Raw genomic sequence first — 20562 nt, forward strand, 5'->3', positions numbered from 1 at the left:
CATAATGTTACACAGGTGTTAATTTTGTTGTGTCAACCCCAGCACACTTTTCGTACAGGTGAAAATAAACTTAGCAGGACTCCACTCATCCAAGATTACCTAGTCTGGGGGGGAGGGCGGTGTGGTCAGTAACAACTTGCTAAGCAATTTGACCACCAGAATTAGGCAGAAACAGGTCAATCAAATCCCATTTATTTACATATTTTACACCAAATGAGAGGTTTTTTTTGTAAGTATCTTTAGCTGGTAATGTGCACACATTAATAAACCCATATAGCCTAACTATCAAGTTATTAGCAGTGATCAGTTTTAGCCTTTAGGCTTATGGACCTATGGCCATAGAAATAAGTTTTTCTCAAAAAACCTTGATTTATCCTAGGAATAAAGGAATTGTGCAGCTACGAAAAATGTAGACAACAGGTAAACCACTTCTACAAATGTCCATTCAAAATAATTAACTGAAAGTGGCAGGTGTGGTGAAATTTTAATGCCAACCGAAATTACTAAAATGAATTTCCAAAAGAATTTTATCATCCACTTGACCTTCTAAAAAGATATGGAATCTGTAGAATGGCTAAGTTTCGACTTGGACAGGGATACAACACTACATTTTCCAACAATTAAATTTGTCCATTTTCAGATTGGAACATAGATTTTGCTATATAACTTTGGTAACGACTTTCTCCCCTGGTGTTTGTTTGTCTTATGTATTTATATATATAATGTTAATTTTACCTGGATTTCAGTTTCTAATGTAGTTAATTAACTCATACCTAATGTAATATTTTTACATCATCAAAGCGTTTGGGAAAAAGGAAAAAAAACTCCATGAGTACTTGATTCCATTTCTAGTTGGGACATTTATCTATGTTTATCAAGAGAGTTTACTCTTTGAAATGAACATCAAAATAATGGGTCACAAAAAATACATCTGTTGGAATCATTCAATCAAGCAAAAATCCTTATAAACAAAAGGGAAAAAAAAATTCTGTTGCAATTTATGTTTTAGTATTAGGTTGGTGTTTAACATTACAAATTACTAAACATTTGAAATGTATGTCGAAGACCATAAAATCGACCGTTACTAGTGGTGAAAATCAGTTGAAATTATATATCCATTGGTTAACTCGATGTTTGTTTCAATTTGATAACATTCTGTCAATATTATTTTTTTAGCAGAGCACCTTTTCCCCTATAGCAATTTATCACAAAGGGAATTGCAATACATCCTTCTTGTATTGCAGTACACTTCAGGCGTAGTTTGACTAGTGTGACCTCGTCAATTTCTGATCATTTTCAAATATCATTTGTTGATAATGCTTTCTTTCATTTCATGCATTTTTTTAATAACTTTAAATGAAAATTCAATTAAGTCTGATTCATGGGTTTCTTTTTTACTTTCTGCTTCACAATTCTCCTCGAACAACAATTAGTGCTGTTGACAGTCCACAGAAATATATACAATTGTTATTAATAACTACTGACAAATCACAACTCAGAAATCTGTCAAACAGTAGAGACAGATTCATCAACTGTCTGTCACAGAATCTACTCAAGGCAGATTATCTATGTGGCTTCCTGGAGATAAAAAATTACCTGGTAAGACAAACAGTTTCATTTAGCCCCAGCTGTCATTATCCCATAATAGCTAATGTAAACAGGTAAGGTAATGGTAAGCATCACACTTTAATTAAAGGGACAGATGGCAGGAATTTGATTGGCTCACCTGCTGGCCCTACCTCAGGTAGACACAGGTAGGAATACCTGTGTTATGTACCTTTCTATAAAACCTACAGGTATATCAACAAGTTGATTGGATTGTTTCTATTTCAGTCTAGAGCATGTCTCATAATCAATTACTCCGGTTTTGAAGTATAGCTCACAAATAAACGCTGACAAATACAGTTGGCTATAGTAATAAATGGAATATGAATTTCTACTATATTTGATTTTCCTTTGTTTGAAACTGCCTTTGAACTATTCTGACAAGATAACTTTTTATTGAGATAGCCGAAACGAACAGTTGCACTTTCTGCTGCTTAATCAATAAGCATACCTTCCCCATTGAAACCTTTGGATTTTTTTTGAACAATGACATTTATTCTCTGCCCATTTCCTGTACGACACACAAAGGTATGGGGGTCATGCACCTTTTCGGTATTTAGGGACATCTGCTACTGTCTAGCAGCTTGCAGTGTAATCCAATTTACATTTTTATGAACGAGACCTGGACAGGCTGAAGATTTCTTTGCAGTCCCTTTATCAGTCTCTAGGTCGCCAGTAGGCCATTGCTCCAGATTTTTTCACAACCAGGAGAGATTTAGAGCTGGGCCCTATCAGATACATTGTTTAGGGCTTTCACAAAATGGTGTCTGAGGCAACAGCTTGGGGACAGGGGCACTTATCTGGGGTCAGGTTCCTGCTAAATAGAGGGCCAGTTTATAGTGTTTGTGATTGGTCCCCCCATCTGCCAACTTTGTAGGGACAAAACTTAGGTGAATGGAGTAAATAGGATTATCTCTAGTATAAACTAAGCTAATCTACATAACTCCCAAACAAACAGGGGCATGGTGGGGCTGCTTTCTTAGATTTCATCAGAAACAGGAAAACAGGAGAAAGCCAAGCCAGCCATTGGTCAGTAGGATTAGTGGTATTACTAGGCCATAAATCTGACCCTGTCTGCAGGCTTGTCCAGTATGACATAACAACAGTACAATGAGATGAATGAACTCATTTTACGCTTCATTACACACCCTCTGAACCCTGACCCAGACAAGGGAGACCACCACACAACAACTGTAGCCATTGTCCGATAGTCTATAGGAATCAGACAATGACTCAATTCACTGTTTGAGTTATTTGTGTATGTGATGTCTATTTACCAGAATACCATTTCAACACCCATGATAATTATTGTGGAGGGCTTGAACAGAGCAACTGATTTGATTATCAGTGGGTGCCCCACTAATTTAGATGCAGCCCTAGTCAAGATAAAACTCCTATTTATAGTGGTTCATTACCACATTATAATGAGAAGTTTTTCGTTTGTGTAAACAACAATCATTTTACACAATACAATTATATTTGTAGATGTATACACCTATAAACATGACTGATATACAGTTATTTTTAAAATGCATTGCAATCAAAATGCAATAGTCATTAGAATTATGTTTATTTACTTGTATGTTTTTAAGCGTTTAAACAACAGAATATTTGTTGACCATGTTTTTTTTCAATTTATGATCCGGACAATAATTATTCTGTTCAAATATCTCTTCATTTAGTTCTTTGAAGTGCTATACATCTTAATGTGTAGGCAGAAATTAAAAATTCTAACTAGTAAAAGTCTGTGTATAATTTCATTGTTGGACTCAATTAGAATACTGAAAAGACTTTTTTTATTATGAAAAAAATGATGCATGTATATATCCCTACAACAATTATAATTAATTTGCCCTACAATTAACTGGAGGAAGTTAGGCAATATACAACCTGTTATTATGTACAAGGTTGTCAGGTTACATAGTACTGCCCCATGGGAGCCAGCCCTGCTCCCTAGGGGTTAGTGTCATGCCTACCACAGGAAAACACAATCCACCAGGGGATTCATGCATCAGCAGAGGCCGCTAATTAATACAAGTGGGAGAAAATAAGCCCTCCCTCTACTCTTAATAACTGTGACATAGAAAACATATGTAGGCCAGTAACTTTATAAAGATATGATCAAAATTGTGTAATTGTTGGAAAATATTTTAATATTAAATAATGCTTTGCAATGAAATAAACAAGGAACACAGTTAATCCTGGCATTAATTTCCAAGTGGCAGCTTTAAGCTAGCACACATGATTCTTGAGGAAAGATTTCATGGTTTCCTTCTTTTTTCAATTTCTTTCTTCCTTAGTGAAAATATGGGTTTTATTCAGGTTAAAATATTGGATCGGTAGTATAATTGGCTCATGGAGTTTTGATTATTCAGAAAGTTTAATTCATGGATTTAATTGATCCTAAAGAATAAGTATTTGAATGAATTACATCTAATTTGATCAAATACAGAGAGGTATATATTCCTGCAGGGTCATAATTGACCTCAAAGGTTACTAAACTTGACTGAGATGGACCTTGAAGTTGATATTTTGTCAAGGTGTTTACAACCCCCAATAAATTGTGCCATGCTTCTTTTGAAGCAAAATAGAAGCCCTTAACTGGTGATGTAATCTTACATCAAGTAGGAAGTGGACAAGAAGTTGGAATTTACAACTACCCCTTACATGGACTAAAGGGTAGGAAATTGATTCTAGGATCAAAGAGATCATGTAGTAGGAGTTGTAGTCACCTGGTCATGTTACCTGTATATGATGCAACAGGTAGGCCAATATCAATCCATCAACAGCTGACCAATACTGACCAGAGGTCAAGCTAAATCACCATCTACCAGTCAGACATTGCACAAGTTTTGGGTATCATTTTTACACCCCCAATGACAAGAGAAATATAGGCCAATATAATCAGTAATGAAGTCATAAATATTCCCCTAGCCTGAACATAATCCTGGCATAGTGATTATGATACTGTAATACAGAGCCAACAGGCATGATGTATTAGTCCCAAAATTGGCCCCCAGATAATCAGGCATAACACTTGGTATTGCTTTCCACATATGCAAAAACTATAAGCATAAAAATGTTTTTTTTTCTCTCTCTCTCTCTCTCTCTCTCTCTCTCTCTCTCTCTCTCTCTCTCTCTCTCTCTCTCTCTCTCTCAAATTCGTTACAAAAACAAAGGTGTATATTAATTAAAATTTCACTACCCTGGCACCCATGATAAGTTTAATAAAAATTATGATCAGACTAGTTTGAACGGTCTATATTTATGTCTAGTGGACTTTTTCAAAATCTGCCTGCAGACTACTTCTATAAATATTAAATTGTACACTTCTAAAAAACAAACTTCACAGAAATGAGTACTGTATAAACATTAATGACATAAAACAAATTTGAAGCGAAAAAATACATCCAGATTCTAAATTTAGATATTAACCTCTATAACTATAGCAAGACTATCTTTTAATTTTTATTTCTTAGACAGCTAAGGGATTATATATATTTTGTCTGTTTTATAAATGATACTTAATTCAGACAAAAGACAGACTATAATTTATACTGCCTTATCAAAAATAAATATAACTTACATTTTATATTACATGGTTAAGTTGTAATAAATAAATTAACAAAAACAAACATCCAGTTGGTGGGTCACTTAGTGTGGGCTAGATATGATATCTCCAGTACTCCCGACTATAATACAATCCATGCTTGTTCTGCCTGAAACCCTATCTTGTACACGGCGTGTAATATTATACAAGGCTGTACATTAGGGGTGCAGCACTATAAGACCTGATTATATTGGGAAGTACACTGAACACATGTAACATTGCCTCATATAGGAAGTAGTTACAAATCTATATCTACCATTACCAGCCTTACATCAATGAAAATTGATTTCCTGATCAAAGAAGATTTCTACCCTTGTAAAATGTTTGGGACATAGTTATTATGTAATCTGTAGGTCAATATCAATCCATCAATAGACTGACCAGAGGTCAGTTATGACCATTCAAGCCTGATATGTAGAATATTCTATTTTAACAAGCTGACTCGCCATATAAGATCATGAAAATTTTCAAGAATCTGACCTTATGATCATGCCGGCATAAAAATGGTGAAATAAACTTTTGTACCAGTTCTTATTGTCAGTTCTTAGGCCTGAAAAATACTTGTCATATTGCCAGAACGTTCCAAATGGTGTTCAAAGTATATCCGACTCCTTTTTCTGTTTCAATCAGGTATTAAATTGATCTTTATAATGTAACTTGTAAAATCCGAAAATCTGGCCAATTTATTTCCTCTCTACATTTCCCAGAATAAACATTTCAGCAAACCGTTAGCCTCATACAAATAACTCTGCTAATTTAATGGACAAAACCTGGTACAAATAATATGTATCCTGACCCCATGATTCAGACTTAGTTAGGAGAAAGTGCCTGGAGCCTGGGCGAGGTACACCAGCTGAGGTCTAGACAAACTGCTTGTTACTTGTCAGTTGTAGCATCAGACAATGGTTAATGAATTTATCATGATCACCAGCTAGTAAAGTTAGGCAATCAAGAACTGTTTCCCGAATTTATACCATTCAAATGAAGTGTATATGTAGGGCACCAAATGAAACAGATATGATTGATTTGAGAAGACTGAGTTTAAAAAAAAAAAATAAAAAAAAATGCTGATATTCATTGTTCTCCTTCCCATTTAATCCTCATATTGTAATTCAACTTTTAAAATTCATCTTGCGTGACAGACTTGTTATCAATTTCAAGAACAAGTCTACTTCAATTGTATAAATGTTTGCTTTTAAAGTATCCAAATATAAAACAACAACTACAATGTATCTCTGACACAAATTATGTTGAAGATAAAATCAAGGACACCTTACCTCATTTCCAGTGTAGGTGAGTCGAGGGGAGTTGGAGAATCCACGAAGCATCCTGAAATATAATATGATGTGATTAATTTCAAAACAAATCAAAATCTCACATGTTAAATCAAAACATATCAAAAGAAATATAATTAAAAAATGTATGGAGACTGAAACCTATATTTTAAGAATGAATATTAAATAAAATTGTGTAGAATATTTTGGACTTCCTATCTGAAAATTGTTTCAAAATATAAGATATAATTAAAAGAATACTTATAGAAATTTACCTTCTTGATCCAACATAATTCCCAACGAAAAACTATAAGTGATGTTCCAACGAAGGGCCTCTGATAAATGACCACTCAATAAATCTTCAAGTCTACTGTGAAAGTCATAACAATATCACACTGTTGGTGCTAGGTTGGATAATACCAACAAAAGACTTTTCAAATTCTGACACTCTCTGAATGAAATCTAAAGAATATTAAAATGACAGTTTGGACTGCAGGGACCCTTTGAACTTTTCTCACTGCCCGGTAAGTCTTGTTGTCAACCGGTTGCCTTGTAATGCCAATACCCTATAACTGTTCTTCAGAACTATTGAAATCATAATTTCACCCCAAGCCAAATATGTATTTTCTATAAATAAAACTTGTTTTGGTTGTACAGGTAGCACTGGGTATGGGGTACCTGTCACTTCAACTGTCAGCCAGCTAGTTTGAAGACTTTATGCACTATCTACAAATGCACTATTCCCCCAGGGTCAAAATCGACTTGAGATGCAAAAAATGATAATTCTTGACAATGGAGCACATTGACATAATCCATATGATACAATCATTATACATTCTGACTGGTTACACTTGCTTGACCATAAAGGAATTTTTATGCAAGCAATTAATTGCATCAGTGATTTTCAGTAAAATCATAACCTGCAGGGGTAATGTAACAAAAAAACATATTTTGACAATATGGACAAAGGTAACAATCGGGGAAAAAGACACAGATCAAGTTCCGATACCTCTGACTTATATTTGTTTAGTCAAGGATAAACCTATCACTTTCTTCACAAGATCATTTGCAGTAAAATAATATTAGAAAGAAAACATTTCTATAATCTGAGCTAAAAGAGTTATAATATTTGTCTTGCTTGTAAATGTTATTATACTTTTTTAGTATGAACAGCTTAAGGCAACTCATATCATTGTATTTTGGCCTGTATATAAATGTACAGCAATAATCAAATTTGATTTTGGCATTACAAAAATTGAATGCTATTCTTATTTGCTTAGACACATTTTTTTTATATGAAGACAGATATGATTAATTGTCAACTATTTAACATATTTATTAATCAAACTATTATGAGCTTTAAAATGTTCATTATTGTAAATGTTTACCCCTATGAAAATGTTATGAAATAAGAGATCAAATTAATAAAATGGTTCATTTGTGGGGAAAGAATCCATAAACAGCAGGAAATGCTATCCTCCTTTAAATGGTTAACCTCTATATTAATTGCAATTGTATTCGCAGCCACAACATTGGTTAAGTGGGAACAAGGTATGCGTTACCTGTGCTGTAATGTTTAAGTAGGAAGTGAAAGTAGAACTGCACAGGTAAAGTGAACGCTATGGAAAAACAATTTTGGTATTCTAATGAATTCCACCCTGCAGCTACGAAGGTTTTCATACCTCAGAGTGTCCAAATGGCCATTAAAACTGTGACTAAATGTAACAAAATTCCTTTGCCCATCTGTCTTCCCTTTTTTACCTCACTTCCCATTTCCTCCCCAGGCCAATCATTAATCCTTGCAAAAACTGACCAGGTAAGCTAAGGGGCGGGGCAAAAAACACAAATGTATTCAGGTATTAGGTAAAATAAGAGTTCCATTGAATATCAATTACTAAGTGTGTGTACTTATATTCTATGTAACTTCCTCTTCTCTTTACTCAATACAGCATTAGAAGGATATCCCACTCTTACGTGACACTGACAAGGTTGTTATAACTAATTAATTACATAAACTGAAGTTTTAATACCCAAAGCCAATTATACATACAACATCCACAGGGAAGTGTAATAAAGACAACTTTAAAAAAAGATTACGAAAATGGTTTACCTTCATTCAACAACTTAACACACTTTATTTGAGGATTTAATTGTAACAGATCTTGGGTAAAAAATCAAATGTAATTAATACAAATAAACAAGTGGTAAATTTTAGAATAAGCAAATTCATGTAAATTTCTAATAACCCCTAAAATACAGACAATTAAACTTTTTTTCTCTGTCTCAAAAAGTAATAATTGATAATCAATTTGACAAAGTTGGGGAAAGATTGGCTCGAGATGTTTGTACCTGAAATTAATGCATTGATAGTCAAAGATAAATTATAGCCAGTCTTGGTTATATCTGCTAGTACCCAAAATGAAACATGACTTGCATTTTGCAATATCAACCAAATATTTGTTGGTATTTTAACATTTAATCATGTTCTTAGGAATATTCCAAACAAAAAGCATAATCCTGCATGCATCATCTTTAAAAAAAACACTTAATGAATAGCTTATGTGCTTCATGATAAAGGTTGGACATAAAGAACAATCAAAATTTCTTGAAACAATTATTAACTTAAGGTAGATGATATTGTTAGAAAAAACACAACAAATGTGATAGATATGATGCTTATATTTACAGCATTAATTATTTGATAGCATTCTATATTTTTATAATATACATGTACATATCAAAATATAGTCAATTCAAATCCTATAACAGTAATTACCCGACTCTGTAGAACTCATTCTTTCCGGAGTTGGGTGACATGATGATGATGGTGTATCAGTACTTGACAATGAGAGTTTTCTTCTAGGTGTACCTCTGAAAAAATATTGCATATTTGCGCTTAGTTAATCATTGTAACATTCATTTCTTATGAAATAATGATATTTTCTATTTTGAACTGTAAATTACAGGTCCAGTACACTCGATTGAGCTAAATATTGAGCTATATTTCCCCAGATTTCAATTTTATTAAATTAAAGCAGTCGCATATAACAATAAGGTTTATGGTAATGTTGACTACAAAAAGCATACATTTAGATGTTTATTTTAATTTCCTGTTTTTTATTTACATCATTATTTTTTAAAAAGAATACATAAATTTCATGTTTCGTTTTCCTTAAAAAAGAAAATCACATGAAAATAACTTAAAAGACCTGTTTCATATAGGTCAAGAGAGCTATTTTAGGTGTTTCCAGCTAATATAGCTCAATCGGCAGAGTGTACTGTAGTGGACCTGAATTGACTGTCATAACATTGTAATCAAAAATACACATATCAAAACATGTTTGCAGTGTTGGCTTCAATGTTCAATCAAGCATGACAAACGAACGTCACTCACAAATACGGTAGGCCAATTTTAATTAGTATATGTCGATAGACAACAACAAAAAATAGTTATTCGATATTTTTTAACAGAATAACATTTTACATGGTTTATGTCAAAATAAATGTCAAATGAGCGAGCGCTATCAATAATAAAGTCATCCACATCAAGCCAATTTAGTCACTCCATCAGATAAGCATTATGTATATTCTTACCTCCCTGTTGACAGTTCGCTTAGGTTAATAGCCAGATTTGACATCGGAGAATTCATCTTGAATGGTCCAAAGTTCCCAAAACCGAAAGCAGGTGAAAGTGTATTACTGGTTGCTAAAGTTCTCAAAGGCAAGTGCAGTGAAGGTCGACCATGTTCACGTCTGCTTTTAGACATCTTCCATTACTTGGGTCACACACAAATAGTAAGCCACTTATACAGAACAAGTCCAAGCCACGAATATTCACAGTTTCCCTTTAGATTTGTTAGCATCAATGTGAGAACAACTTATCAGCTGGCGAAGCTGTCGAGTGTCGTGTTGTCACGGGTTGGCAAACCTCGTATTTCGGAACGTACGCACGCTGTATCTTCGAAACACAGCACGCCCCAGATAAACAACAGACTCAAGATGACATGTGGAAGAGAGAGTACAGTATGCTTCTTTCAAGTCTACCTGGACATCATCGTTGACTGTTTTTCTTACATTCTATTGTTCATAGCATTAGATGTGTCCAGGCAGATAGGCCGCCGCCGTAGAGTTTGAAAAACAACACAGAATTAACCAATCAGAATTCGCGTTTCTTAGCATGTGTAGACAGGAAGTTGTTTCGGTGGCAAGCACCTTATTAACTTATTCGAGAATAAAGTATATTTTTTCCTGAATTTACTATTTGCATGTGATATAGTTAAGGCAAAATGTAGAATTTGGTAATTTTTAAACGATGTTTAAAATTGTAAAAATATCTCATGAATATTCATAATGTGTATTCGAAGGAAATGCGCTTGCGTGGAGAGCTGGCGCGAAATATGCTGGACATAGGGATCACATTCGTAGGGACATTTTAGGCTAACGACAAAACTATATACGATATATTTCTAATCCTTTTAACACATTTTGTTTCATATTCACAACATAGAAAAATGTCGGAAGAGTCACCAAGAAACGAAAGACGACAGAGAACAGCTTTCAGAAGAAGACCCAACCGAAACGACAACACGCAAAGCCAAAGGTAAATATTGCCAAAACTCCCGGGAAATTTTGGCGCTACGCCTAGCGTATAGGCCTATTGGATTTATTTTCAAAGTTATCAAGGATACTAACATATTATTTTATTCTGTTTGCTTTTTATTGAATTGCATGACGAAGCAGACTATTTATACTTTGAAAAGATAAGAAAGTAAAACATACGTTTTTCATTTGTGAAAACAAAGAGGACAGTGCAAATGCCATGTTGTGTTTTTGTTTACAATTCTACCGAGACATTTTCTGCACTAATAATTGAATGATTTGGCATGACATAAATCGACTGATAGAAAATTTAGTTAATTTCCAAAGAGATTGTGATTTTGATAAAATGTTTATTTGAAAGATCACAGAAAAATACACAATGAAACAAACGCTTGAAATAAAAATAAATAAAATAAATTAATTCAATACATGTATTGGAAAAAAAAGAAATCCTATTACAGAAAGATCAAACCCTGCTTGTTTATATTTTATTAACATTTCAGAAAGTTCCAATACATAAAATTGAGTAAGTAAAAAAGAATGATCAAAATCCCAGTGACTTTGATTTACTATATTGAAAACACAGCTTGCCTTTGTGAAACTTGCTCAAAACGAGATAATACTAACAGCTAATACAAACACCTACACAACATGATAGCAGCAGTTCCCATTCTGGACACCATGGACATTGAACATCCGGCAATACACAAAGAAATATACATCATGTAATTGTTTTGTGATTATTGTTGCAAAATTAATTTTATAATTGTTGTTAAATATTTTACATCAGCACACTTGGAGTAAGGGTACGTGATTTCCTACAGGATGTGATTTCGTACAAAATCTTTCCAATCTAGCAAACCATCGCCATTATCCTTCTTCAGGGATGCTAAATATAGAATTTCCAAATAGCCTCGTTTTCAAAACAACACTATCGAGTCGAGCTGTCGTCTGTAGAATGGGCCCGGGAAACTTTAAAGCATAATTTAAAACATATGCTAGCCAATTTTGTTGTGATCAATTTGAGATCATTTAAATGAAATAATATTTTACCATGTTCATGAAGAATATATCAAAAAGAAGCTCAAATATAACTAGAATTGCAATTGTCAGCAATAGTGGAAGTCACCCCTCCATGACTTGGTACACAGCCATTTTTTTTTTAACAAAAAAGAGCACCACAGTTGTGTTCGTAGTGCCATGCTTCACCTATTTACCAAATTTCATCAGAATAGGACGATCGACCAATGAGAGGCCAGAAAATGGCAGCCAATCCGAGGCAAGGAAATGACGGCCTTTTTTTTTTTTACAAAACGAACACAGCAGTTGTGTTCGTAGTGCCATACTTGCATACCAAATTTCATTGAAATTGGACGATATTTAAATTTGGACGAATCAGAAGCCTGCATTTGGCCGCCATTTTGAATCAAAAGTCAAATATTTTTTTTGTTGAAAACAAGCGCTGTGACATTATCATCCCTTTCACCAAGTTTGATTATGTTACGTCAAATAGAACGAATGTTATTACTAACATTCTTAAACATCTTCTATAAAGTGGCTATTTTCCCCTGATTCTTGTCATTATTGACTAGATCTTTCAAACTTGAATATTTCAAAAGTTATAATTTATAACTTTTTAGACTATTGGACAAGGTTCAGCAATATTTTTATTTTATATAAACTAACTGAAGGTTTACCCAAGTTGGTTTTAATCTGGAAGTGCCAAGAAACAAGTCTTGTAATCGCGCAAACTGGGATGGGCATATGATATACAAATGTGAAAGTATAAATTTTGATATTGTATTGATTTTTCAGAAACGAAAGATACTTTTCAAATGGTCCTTTAAGTCCTTTAAGAAGTCCACTGAATCCGAAACAAAGCCAAGGGATCACAAAACATGCAGATGACAGAAGGTAAGGTGAACCAAAGGAATGGCAGGGACTGGATGGATAGCAGTTAGCCCAAGTAGTGCACTAACATAATATGAAAATGTGGAATTCTCTGACACCATTTGGTACAGTATCAAGAGTTTTGAGGTGCAGTCTGCTGACAACAAACTACTAGGCCACAACACATACCTCACTGTCATATATATCAATAAGTTGGTCATTTATTGATCCAAAACCGCCCTTATCACCTTCAGCTGCTAAATTTCATCAATAGAGTCTTCGGTTTTCAAGGGTTCAAAGTTCCTCTCTGAGCGACATGATTTTGTAGGTTGTAATGCAAGTTATAGGGCAGTATCTAATCAACAACATTTACAGTAACAAACTGAATCAGATCAACAAAGAAATTATCTACTGGCAGGAATGTCCAAATGATGACTGTTTTTACTTGCATGTTGAGTTCAAATGCTGAGGTCACCATTTTTTATTTTTTTAGAAGTTTGTCAAACAATGACGCTTCTTTGCATTTCGGGGGTATTCATATCTTAATTAACATTTTCTAGTTATCTAATCAAAAGTTTTTATTAGTTCCATTTTATTCACAGGGAACGACGTGCCTGCTGGAAAGAGCTTGACAATCAGGAGTTTACAAAGATTAGTCTGAAGGATGAAGATTTTCCTGATTTAGGAGTTTGTCGGTTTGTACCAGATATATATATATCAGAAACATTAAGGCCCCAAAAAAATGTATGTTTCCTGTTTCCATACCAACCCTGGATTTTTGAGCCTAATCTAAAGCTTTCATTGGCATTTAGTGATGAGCACTGTTCAAGTCAGAACTTTTTTGCTCTATATAAGGAAAGCATTTTTAAAAAAACCCAAAAAAACCCATCCCTACCTACTGATCTATTTTTTTTCAAGCAGAAGCAGCAAACACATTTTTTTGGGGCCTCATAGATATGGAAGTATAAATAAATAAGCGGTAACCTCATAATCTCAGACTATGACTTAATCCTTCCACCCCTATGTAACTTTAGTAAACTCTACCATGCATTGGTCTGGGTGAGTCCATTGTGGTCTACAGTGGTAAAAGGGTTAAGATCGATCAGGGAAGTTGCTGATTTGATGAAACCAGAATGGCACTAAATTACAGGTGGATATTGTAACGCAAATAAAAATTATTCATGAAACTCTAAAAGTATATACAAAGTGGAATGAAAAATCACTTATTTGTTCTCTCTTTATTTCAGATTCACACCCGAGATAAAACGGAACTTAACCATTACAAGTGATCAGGATGCAGGGGAAAACGAAAGCCGGCGGTATGTTTCTAATAATTCATCTTTGTGCCTTCTCTATTGTGTTTTTTAATTTTTCTGAAGTTTCCTTTTTGGTTTATTTGTTAGGTGATTTTGTTCTATCTTAAAATGCAGATTGAGAAAACCTTTATGTACTGTTATTGCCAAATTACTTACAAATGATGTACAAAATCAATTTAGTGGATGTGTGCTAACCTCGAATCTTTGAATCTGAAATATTACCAGCTTTGTAGAAGAAATTCATACCAGCTCCAAATGGAAGGCTGGTAGACATGTACAGCCTGTAAATTGACTAATAATATAAATGTTAAAAGTTTATAACGATAATACAGTTCATTATAACAGATATTCTATACTGATTTGCTCCGACGTGGAATCTGTAGAATCCTTTATCATGATGTTGTAGATTTCGTAGGAAGTTGGAATTGACCGATAACAAGAAAAATTCCAAGAAAGTCTTCAGGTTTGTACTTAACATTCAAGCCTGGATGTAAACAAGAGTGATTCCATTAATCCTCGGTAGTAACTTTCCATACAAATGTCAATATCTTAAAACTTCAACAGCAACACAGTACATGTCCACTGACTCGCCTTGAAGGTAAAGATAAATGGAATATAGATAAATATAACTGTCCACTGACTCGCCTTGAAGGTAAAGATAAATGGAATATAGATAAATATTACTATCCACTGACTCGCCTTGAAGGTAAAGATAAATGGAATATAGATAAATATTACTGTTTTTGTTTGATGCATGCTGTCTGATTTTTCCAAAAATGTTTCTCCTGTTTGTTGATTTACAAAAGCCACTCTTGGACTGGTTGCATGTTTTAAATTGTTTTCTACAATTAGGCCCTCGATTTTGAGGAGTACAAAATGATGGTTTAGCTATTTGTCGAAAGTATATTTGAGAAATAGATCTATGACTTGAAGAAAAGATTGAAAATATATGAATAACTTGGTGAGATTCTGATGACTTATCATTCAATTTTAAATTTTTACAAGCTGCATTTTGGATTCTGATCTTAATCATCTTATATAAACCCAACTGTGGGATTTGGGAAGGTTGAAAAAGCAACACTAAACTTTGGGTCTTACCCTTATTTCCAAAATAACACTTCCACTGATAAGCTTCTGAAATGCAGAACTTGTAATGGCAAAACAAAAATTTGAAAAGTTTAGTAGTCTGCATATTAACAAAGAAATTAAGATGTAGGCAAGGGAAATATTTGGATATGTTGAGGCTACAATATTTCTTTTCAAACTGTAGGGAGAATAGCAGAACAGATGTTGAAGTGGAGAAGGATGGAGCTACACTGAACAGACGCCAGAAGGCACTGGATTACGGCAAAAACACAATTGCATATGACAACTATTTTGCACAGATCAAGAGGTAAAATCAAAATTTAAGCCAACACTGTAAGGCTTTCCAAGGATTATCTTTAACGACATATTAGTATGATTTTTGGTAAATAATTTAATGGGGTTTTTTTTCGCAATAAAAACTGTTGAATGAAATAGGGCTGTCACAATATATCGGAAAACAGGTATATTGCAATACACGGGTATATCATATCGTACCAAAATACTGATTTTTTTAACTTTGCAAATTACTACAAATTCTAACAGCTATGCCAATAAGCATAAAGCAGGCTTTTAATAGTTCAATTTTTGTAATCGATGGTTGGTTTGACAAAAATCTTAAATCTGTGTAATCCATATTATATATGGTCAAGTTTGATAACATTCTGACATCAACTTATTATAAAATTGAGCACATCCTGCCTATGACAATATATCGGGATATGTATCGCAATATATTCATTCTGTATTGCAATATATCGGGATACACTCGGTGACTCTTGGCATACTGTGACACACCTACTTCATACTGTTGGTCATTATGGTCAATAAACCAATTCAGTGGCCCCTGTCCTGATGCAATACTGGTACCGAGTGGAACCGGGCTATCTGTCAGTCTGTTAGCATCTTTTCTGTAGCAGAATTTCTAAACCACTGAAATCATTTTGATGACACTTCATTGACATGTAAACCATTGATATAAAAATGTGACTAGGAATATTTTTCAGACCCCAGGGAGTAATGCAAGAATAGAAAGTTAGTACCTGTTTTAGAAATAGGGGAAAGTATGGAAGGGGGGGCATGGATGACATCTTTAATTTTTTGGTTCTCCCTGTTCATTATAGACGCTTCGAATCATATACTGTAGACAAGGCCAACCATAAACAGTGTCGAACAAAATATTGACAGTGACAACATGAACACATGTACAGGAAAAATGAAGTAAATCACTTGGTTGAACTGATGAAAAATAAAAACACAATAGAACCATGACAGATTTCTATGTGGTAGCATTAGGTTACATGTGGGGGAATTTTTAACTAAAATAGGGGAAAATAATGCCAAATTGGAGAGGGGAATTGGCCCATAATCGGCCATAAAAAGGCTTGTATATATCCATGGACTCCGACTTTTAAGGTGAAGGTAACAAATTGAGATCAAAAGTCAAATTTTTCCTGGAGCATAACCTCCTTACAGTAGATATTATGATACGATTTTATAGACATCTTAAGATTCAGCCACCATCATCAATGAAAAGAGCTCCAGTAACTAGCAGTGACGAGTGTTACTGGACATTTCTTAGCATGTATTGATCAATGGTGATGTATATGCAGCAGGTAGCTGTATTACTACTTCATGCTATGAAGATATATCCTTTTTAAAGGATGACATCAATATTGAAAGTTGTTTTAGGAGTTTAAAAATATTTATAAGCATATTCTTGTTAAATGCTGGTGTTCATTCCTTTAGTCAGTAAATCATTTTAAAACTTGAATGAGAGTTATTTTGCCGCTGTATGACTCGAAAAACATCTGAAGAACTGAAATATTAAGTTTTGCATCATTTTCCTATTTTTTGTAAACAATTAGGAATGAGAGACAGAAGTCTTATCCGAGGACACCAGACAAAAGTCAGAAATGTAGTCGGCGGTCCTGGGACCAGCAGGTCAGATTGTGGAGGATTGGACTTCATCACTGGAACAACACCTGCACACCCGGACAGAGGTAACCAGGCTAGGAATAATTTTGAACAAATTTATTTATACCTCGTGCAGAGAAGTATTTGCATAATGCCTTTGAAATCTTAATTTGTAAAAGAAAGAAAAAATGATGAGGCTGATATGGTCAAAATGTCCTTCCTAGAATATTATTGTGGAGTTTTTGTGCGCCAGGGTTGGTGTGCACTTCCCGTGATGTTTTCATATAGTGCCGAGCATCTCCACATACGTTTCTAGTTGCCATACATGATGGAATAATTACCAGGAATGCATTTATATCTGACCCTGAACAAATATTTAAAACGAAACAGTTATTTCAGAGTCCTATTACAGTAATATTAGGTCTTGATATATTCAGTAAATATATGACTGAAATGATTTAAATTCATCAAGACATCATTTTCAAATAGTTAAATTTCACAATGTGAACCATTATTTTCATGAATACACAGATCAGTTCTGAAACACAGAAACTATTCAAAACAACAATAAATATCTACATCCCTAAACAATTTCTTCATGTTTTAGTGTGGAAGGTCTGTTTGCTGACACGTCATCCGAGAGTGCTTCAGAGGTTGGGGATCGTAGTTCGACTCCATCTATTTCTATGGAAGAGTGTGATGTCTCCATGGACCATGTAGACAGAGACGAGGAGGAGAACAGTGCTGGAGACCAAGGTTCATGGGCAGAACAAGTGGCTACTCAGGAGCACAGCACTTTGGACAATTTTAATCTTGAGATGTGTTTGAAACCAGAAAAAAATACCTTCAACTGAGAAACACTTGTATCCTATTGACAAGTTTTTTTTTTTCCAAGCATACAGGTTTCTTGATATTTAAACAGAATTTTTTCGATTTTGAAAAGGTTGTTTTAAATCCACACCTGAACTGTCTTGTCTGAAGACGACAGAGGCTATGTGTGGTTTTGTTTATTCGCCCTGGAGTATGCTTTGATTTGGTAATCCTATATAGATAAACAAGTGTCGGAAATAAAGATTTATCCTTAAAATGGCAGCTATTGTTTAGATTTAGTAAAGATAAAAACCTGACATTAAAGTCCTCACCATTCTATCACCGAACACTCCAGATCTTTAATTCATTGGGAAGTTCAGGGCCCGTATTCATTCACAAAACCATCCTCATTTTCAAACATGGAATATGCTCTCAAACCAACTTTCTGGTCACTATTAAATCATTTAAAACAATCACGAGGTGTAATATCGGTCAATTCAAATATAAACATTGAAAACCGTATTTGGCTTGAAGTCTCTTCAAACTTTTTCCGAATTATTGACCAGATAAAATTGTATTACTGATTTATAACCTGAACAAGAAATTAGACTTGAGCACAAAATCCATACTTGAGCATGAGAACGGTTTTATGAATACGGGCCCAGGATTTGTTATTTACATGCAATATATTTATTTTCATTGGAACCCTTAGTTCTGTTAGATGTGTAATAGTGGGTGTGATATATCATCATCGTGATACTACTGCAATGCAGTTTATATCATAACTCTCCATTTGTAATTTTGTAATCCATGATCCATGTTGTCATAGGCCATTTGCCTGCCTATTATCTGATATGTCCCTTTAGTTTTAATAAATGTCCTTCAATGCATTACCAATTGTTTTTCTTAAAGAAACTAAGTTTGAGTTAGCCTATTACACTGACTGTCAAACAAATAACATAAATGCTGAAAATTTATTTAGATATAATCTGCAAATTAAAATCCTCCTACATTTTGTTTAGTAAAAGTCCATGGTTATTTGACCAAATTTTATAAAAGCATATTTTATCTTGATAGGACCTCAAAAAGGGAAACTAGTAAAACTGAGATGTCATGGGTGTATAATATTTTGTACCTTACTTTTTGGAAAATAAAGAGTGATAAACTAAAAAAAAAGGTTGATGCTTAGGATGTGTAACACTTGCAGTGATTTAAGAACACTAACATCAACCATATTCCGTTCTTACTTTGTCAGTGAGGCGAAATATTTTGTGTTGAATTATTTTCCATGTATTGTAATGACACATTTTGAATGAATAAAGTGGTTTCTGACCCTCATCCTGACTTTATTTACTGTGCAGCAATATCTTGAATGTTTTTCATTGACAAGCTGTCAGATTATATTATTAGTATATATACTTGCATACATTTCTGTATTAAAAGATGGCAGATTGCTGTTCAACAAAAATGTTCATGAGTGGCACATTATTTTAATTTTGTAAATAGATTTTTTAACCCATATAAGATGAGCTGTCAGATCAGCCATGCATTAAACAAACGTCGTTTCCTTGTAGTCTGAATGTACAATTGTCTGAGGTATGTGTGGAATAGTGCTCTTTTATGATTGGCAAATGTTTCTGAGAGGGTCAAAAACCTCTTAAAGACTTGATGATGTTATTGGCTATTTTACGCGGCATTATAAATGTACTTTGAATGCATGTTGTAAATGATTTGATCTGTTGTACATGTGAATATGAATAATTACGACAAAACAATAGTTATTTTGAGATGTAAGATTGAAGTGGAAATTAGCGAGAGTAGAGATATTGTATTAAATTGTTTTAACATTTGTTTGTCTTATTGGATTGTTTACTGATTCACTATTTAGAAATTAAAATTTTCAACAAATCTTGTACTGTAGGCACATGACCAAATGTCAACATAGATGTATTTTTACTGATGTATAACTGAAAGGCTCTTACAAGAGGAAGGGTGCTAAATAAATAAATGGAATACAGTTGTGTGTACTGTGACTATGCAATTCATTGCATTAGTTGATAACGATGGTGACAAACTAGTCATTCAAGTAACTTACATTTTATATGGTTTCTTTATAAAATCACGGAAGATTTATGAAGGACATTAAGCACAGGGAGATTATTTATAGTAACTTTGTAGGGTTGAACTATTCTTTAATATAAATTATATAAGTAAGGCTAATAATATAATAAACTTTATCACTTGCAATCAATGTCTTTGTTATATGTGGACTGTTATTTTGAGGCTTAATTGAAATTTTGTACGGATATTTTGTGTTAAGTTACCACTATTCCTTCAAAAGTACGGAAAGGGATATAGATAGTATTTGATATGTGCTCCAATTTGAGATGGATCCAAAGAAAAATGACCCGAGTGTAGCTATTTTGCATACCTGTTAACCCCGGACATACTTACATCA

At 33.8% G+C, this 20562-nt stretch overlaps 2 protein-coding genes across 4 annotated transcripts in view; one reads left to right on the top strand and one right to left on the bottom strand.

Annotated features, from left to right (window-relative positions):
* The window catches only part of LOC110450009 (M-phase inducer phosphatase 1-like), a 31664-nt gene extending 21018 nt beyond the window's left edge, over positions 1 to 10646 (bottom strand). The window contains exons 1-3 of one of the 2 annotated variants that reach the window (XM_021497205.1): positions 10084 to 10646; positions 9266 to 9360; positions 6493 to 6544 (exon numbers count right to left, since the gene is read on the bottom strand). In XM_021497205.1, coding sequence (XP_021352880.1) covers positions 6493 to 6544; positions 9266 to 9360; positions 10084 to 10256 — 320 coding nt within the window. In that variant the 5' untranslated portion in view covers positions 10257 to 10646. The remainder of the gene's footprint in view (positions 1 to 6492; positions 6545 to 9265; positions 9361 to 10083) is intronic. The other variant, XM_021497207.1, reaches the window with a different exon arrangement.
* Positions 10647 to 10835: 189 nt separating this feature from the next.
* Positions 10836 to 20213, top strand: LOC110450010 (histone RNA hairpin-binding protein-like). 2 transcript variants are annotated; one of them, XM_021497208.1, is made up of 8 exons: positions 10837 to 11089; positions 12904 to 13002; positions 13581 to 13673; positions 14226 to 14297; positions 14701 to 14757; positions 15565 to 15687; positions 17246 to 17380; positions 17902 to 20213. In XM_021497208.1, the coding sequence occupies exons 1-8, from the start codon at positions 11001 to 11003 to the stop codon at positions 18146 to 18148; spliced, it is 915 nt and encodes a 304-aa protein (XP_021352883.1). In that variant the 5' UTR covers positions 10837 to 11000; the 3' UTR covers positions 18149 to 20213. The 2 variants fall into 2 exon arrangements, with proteins under 2 accessions (XP_021352884.1, XP_021352883.1); XM_021497209.1 differs by lacking the exon at positions 14701 to 14757 and having other exon boundaries at positions 10836 to 11089.
* The last annotated feature ends 349 nt before the right edge of the window (positions 20214 to 20562 follow it).

This window comes from Mizuhopecten yessoensis, unplaced genomic scaffold, assembly GCF_002113885.1.
Source record: "Mizuhopecten yessoensis strain PY_sf001 unplaced genomic scaffold, ASM211388v2 scaffold4899, whole genome shotgun sequence".
Lineage (NCBI taxonomy): Eukaryota > Metazoa > Mollusca > Bivalvia > Pectinida > Pectinidae > Mizuhopecten > Mizuhopecten yessoensis.

Coding starts and splice junctions, on each gene's coding strand:
- LOC110450010 (XM_021497208.1), top strand. CDS start 11,001: ATGTCGGAAGAGTCACCAAGAAACGAAAGACGACAGAGAACAGCTTTC. Junction 14,298..14,700: donor GGGGAAAACGAAAGCCGGCG/GTATGTTTCTAA, acceptor ATGATGTTGTAG/ATTTCGTAGGAAGTTGGAAT. Junction 14,758..15,564: donor AATTCCAAGAAAGTCTTCAG/GTTTGTACTTAA, acceptor TTCAAACTGTAG/GGAGAATAGCAGAACAGATG.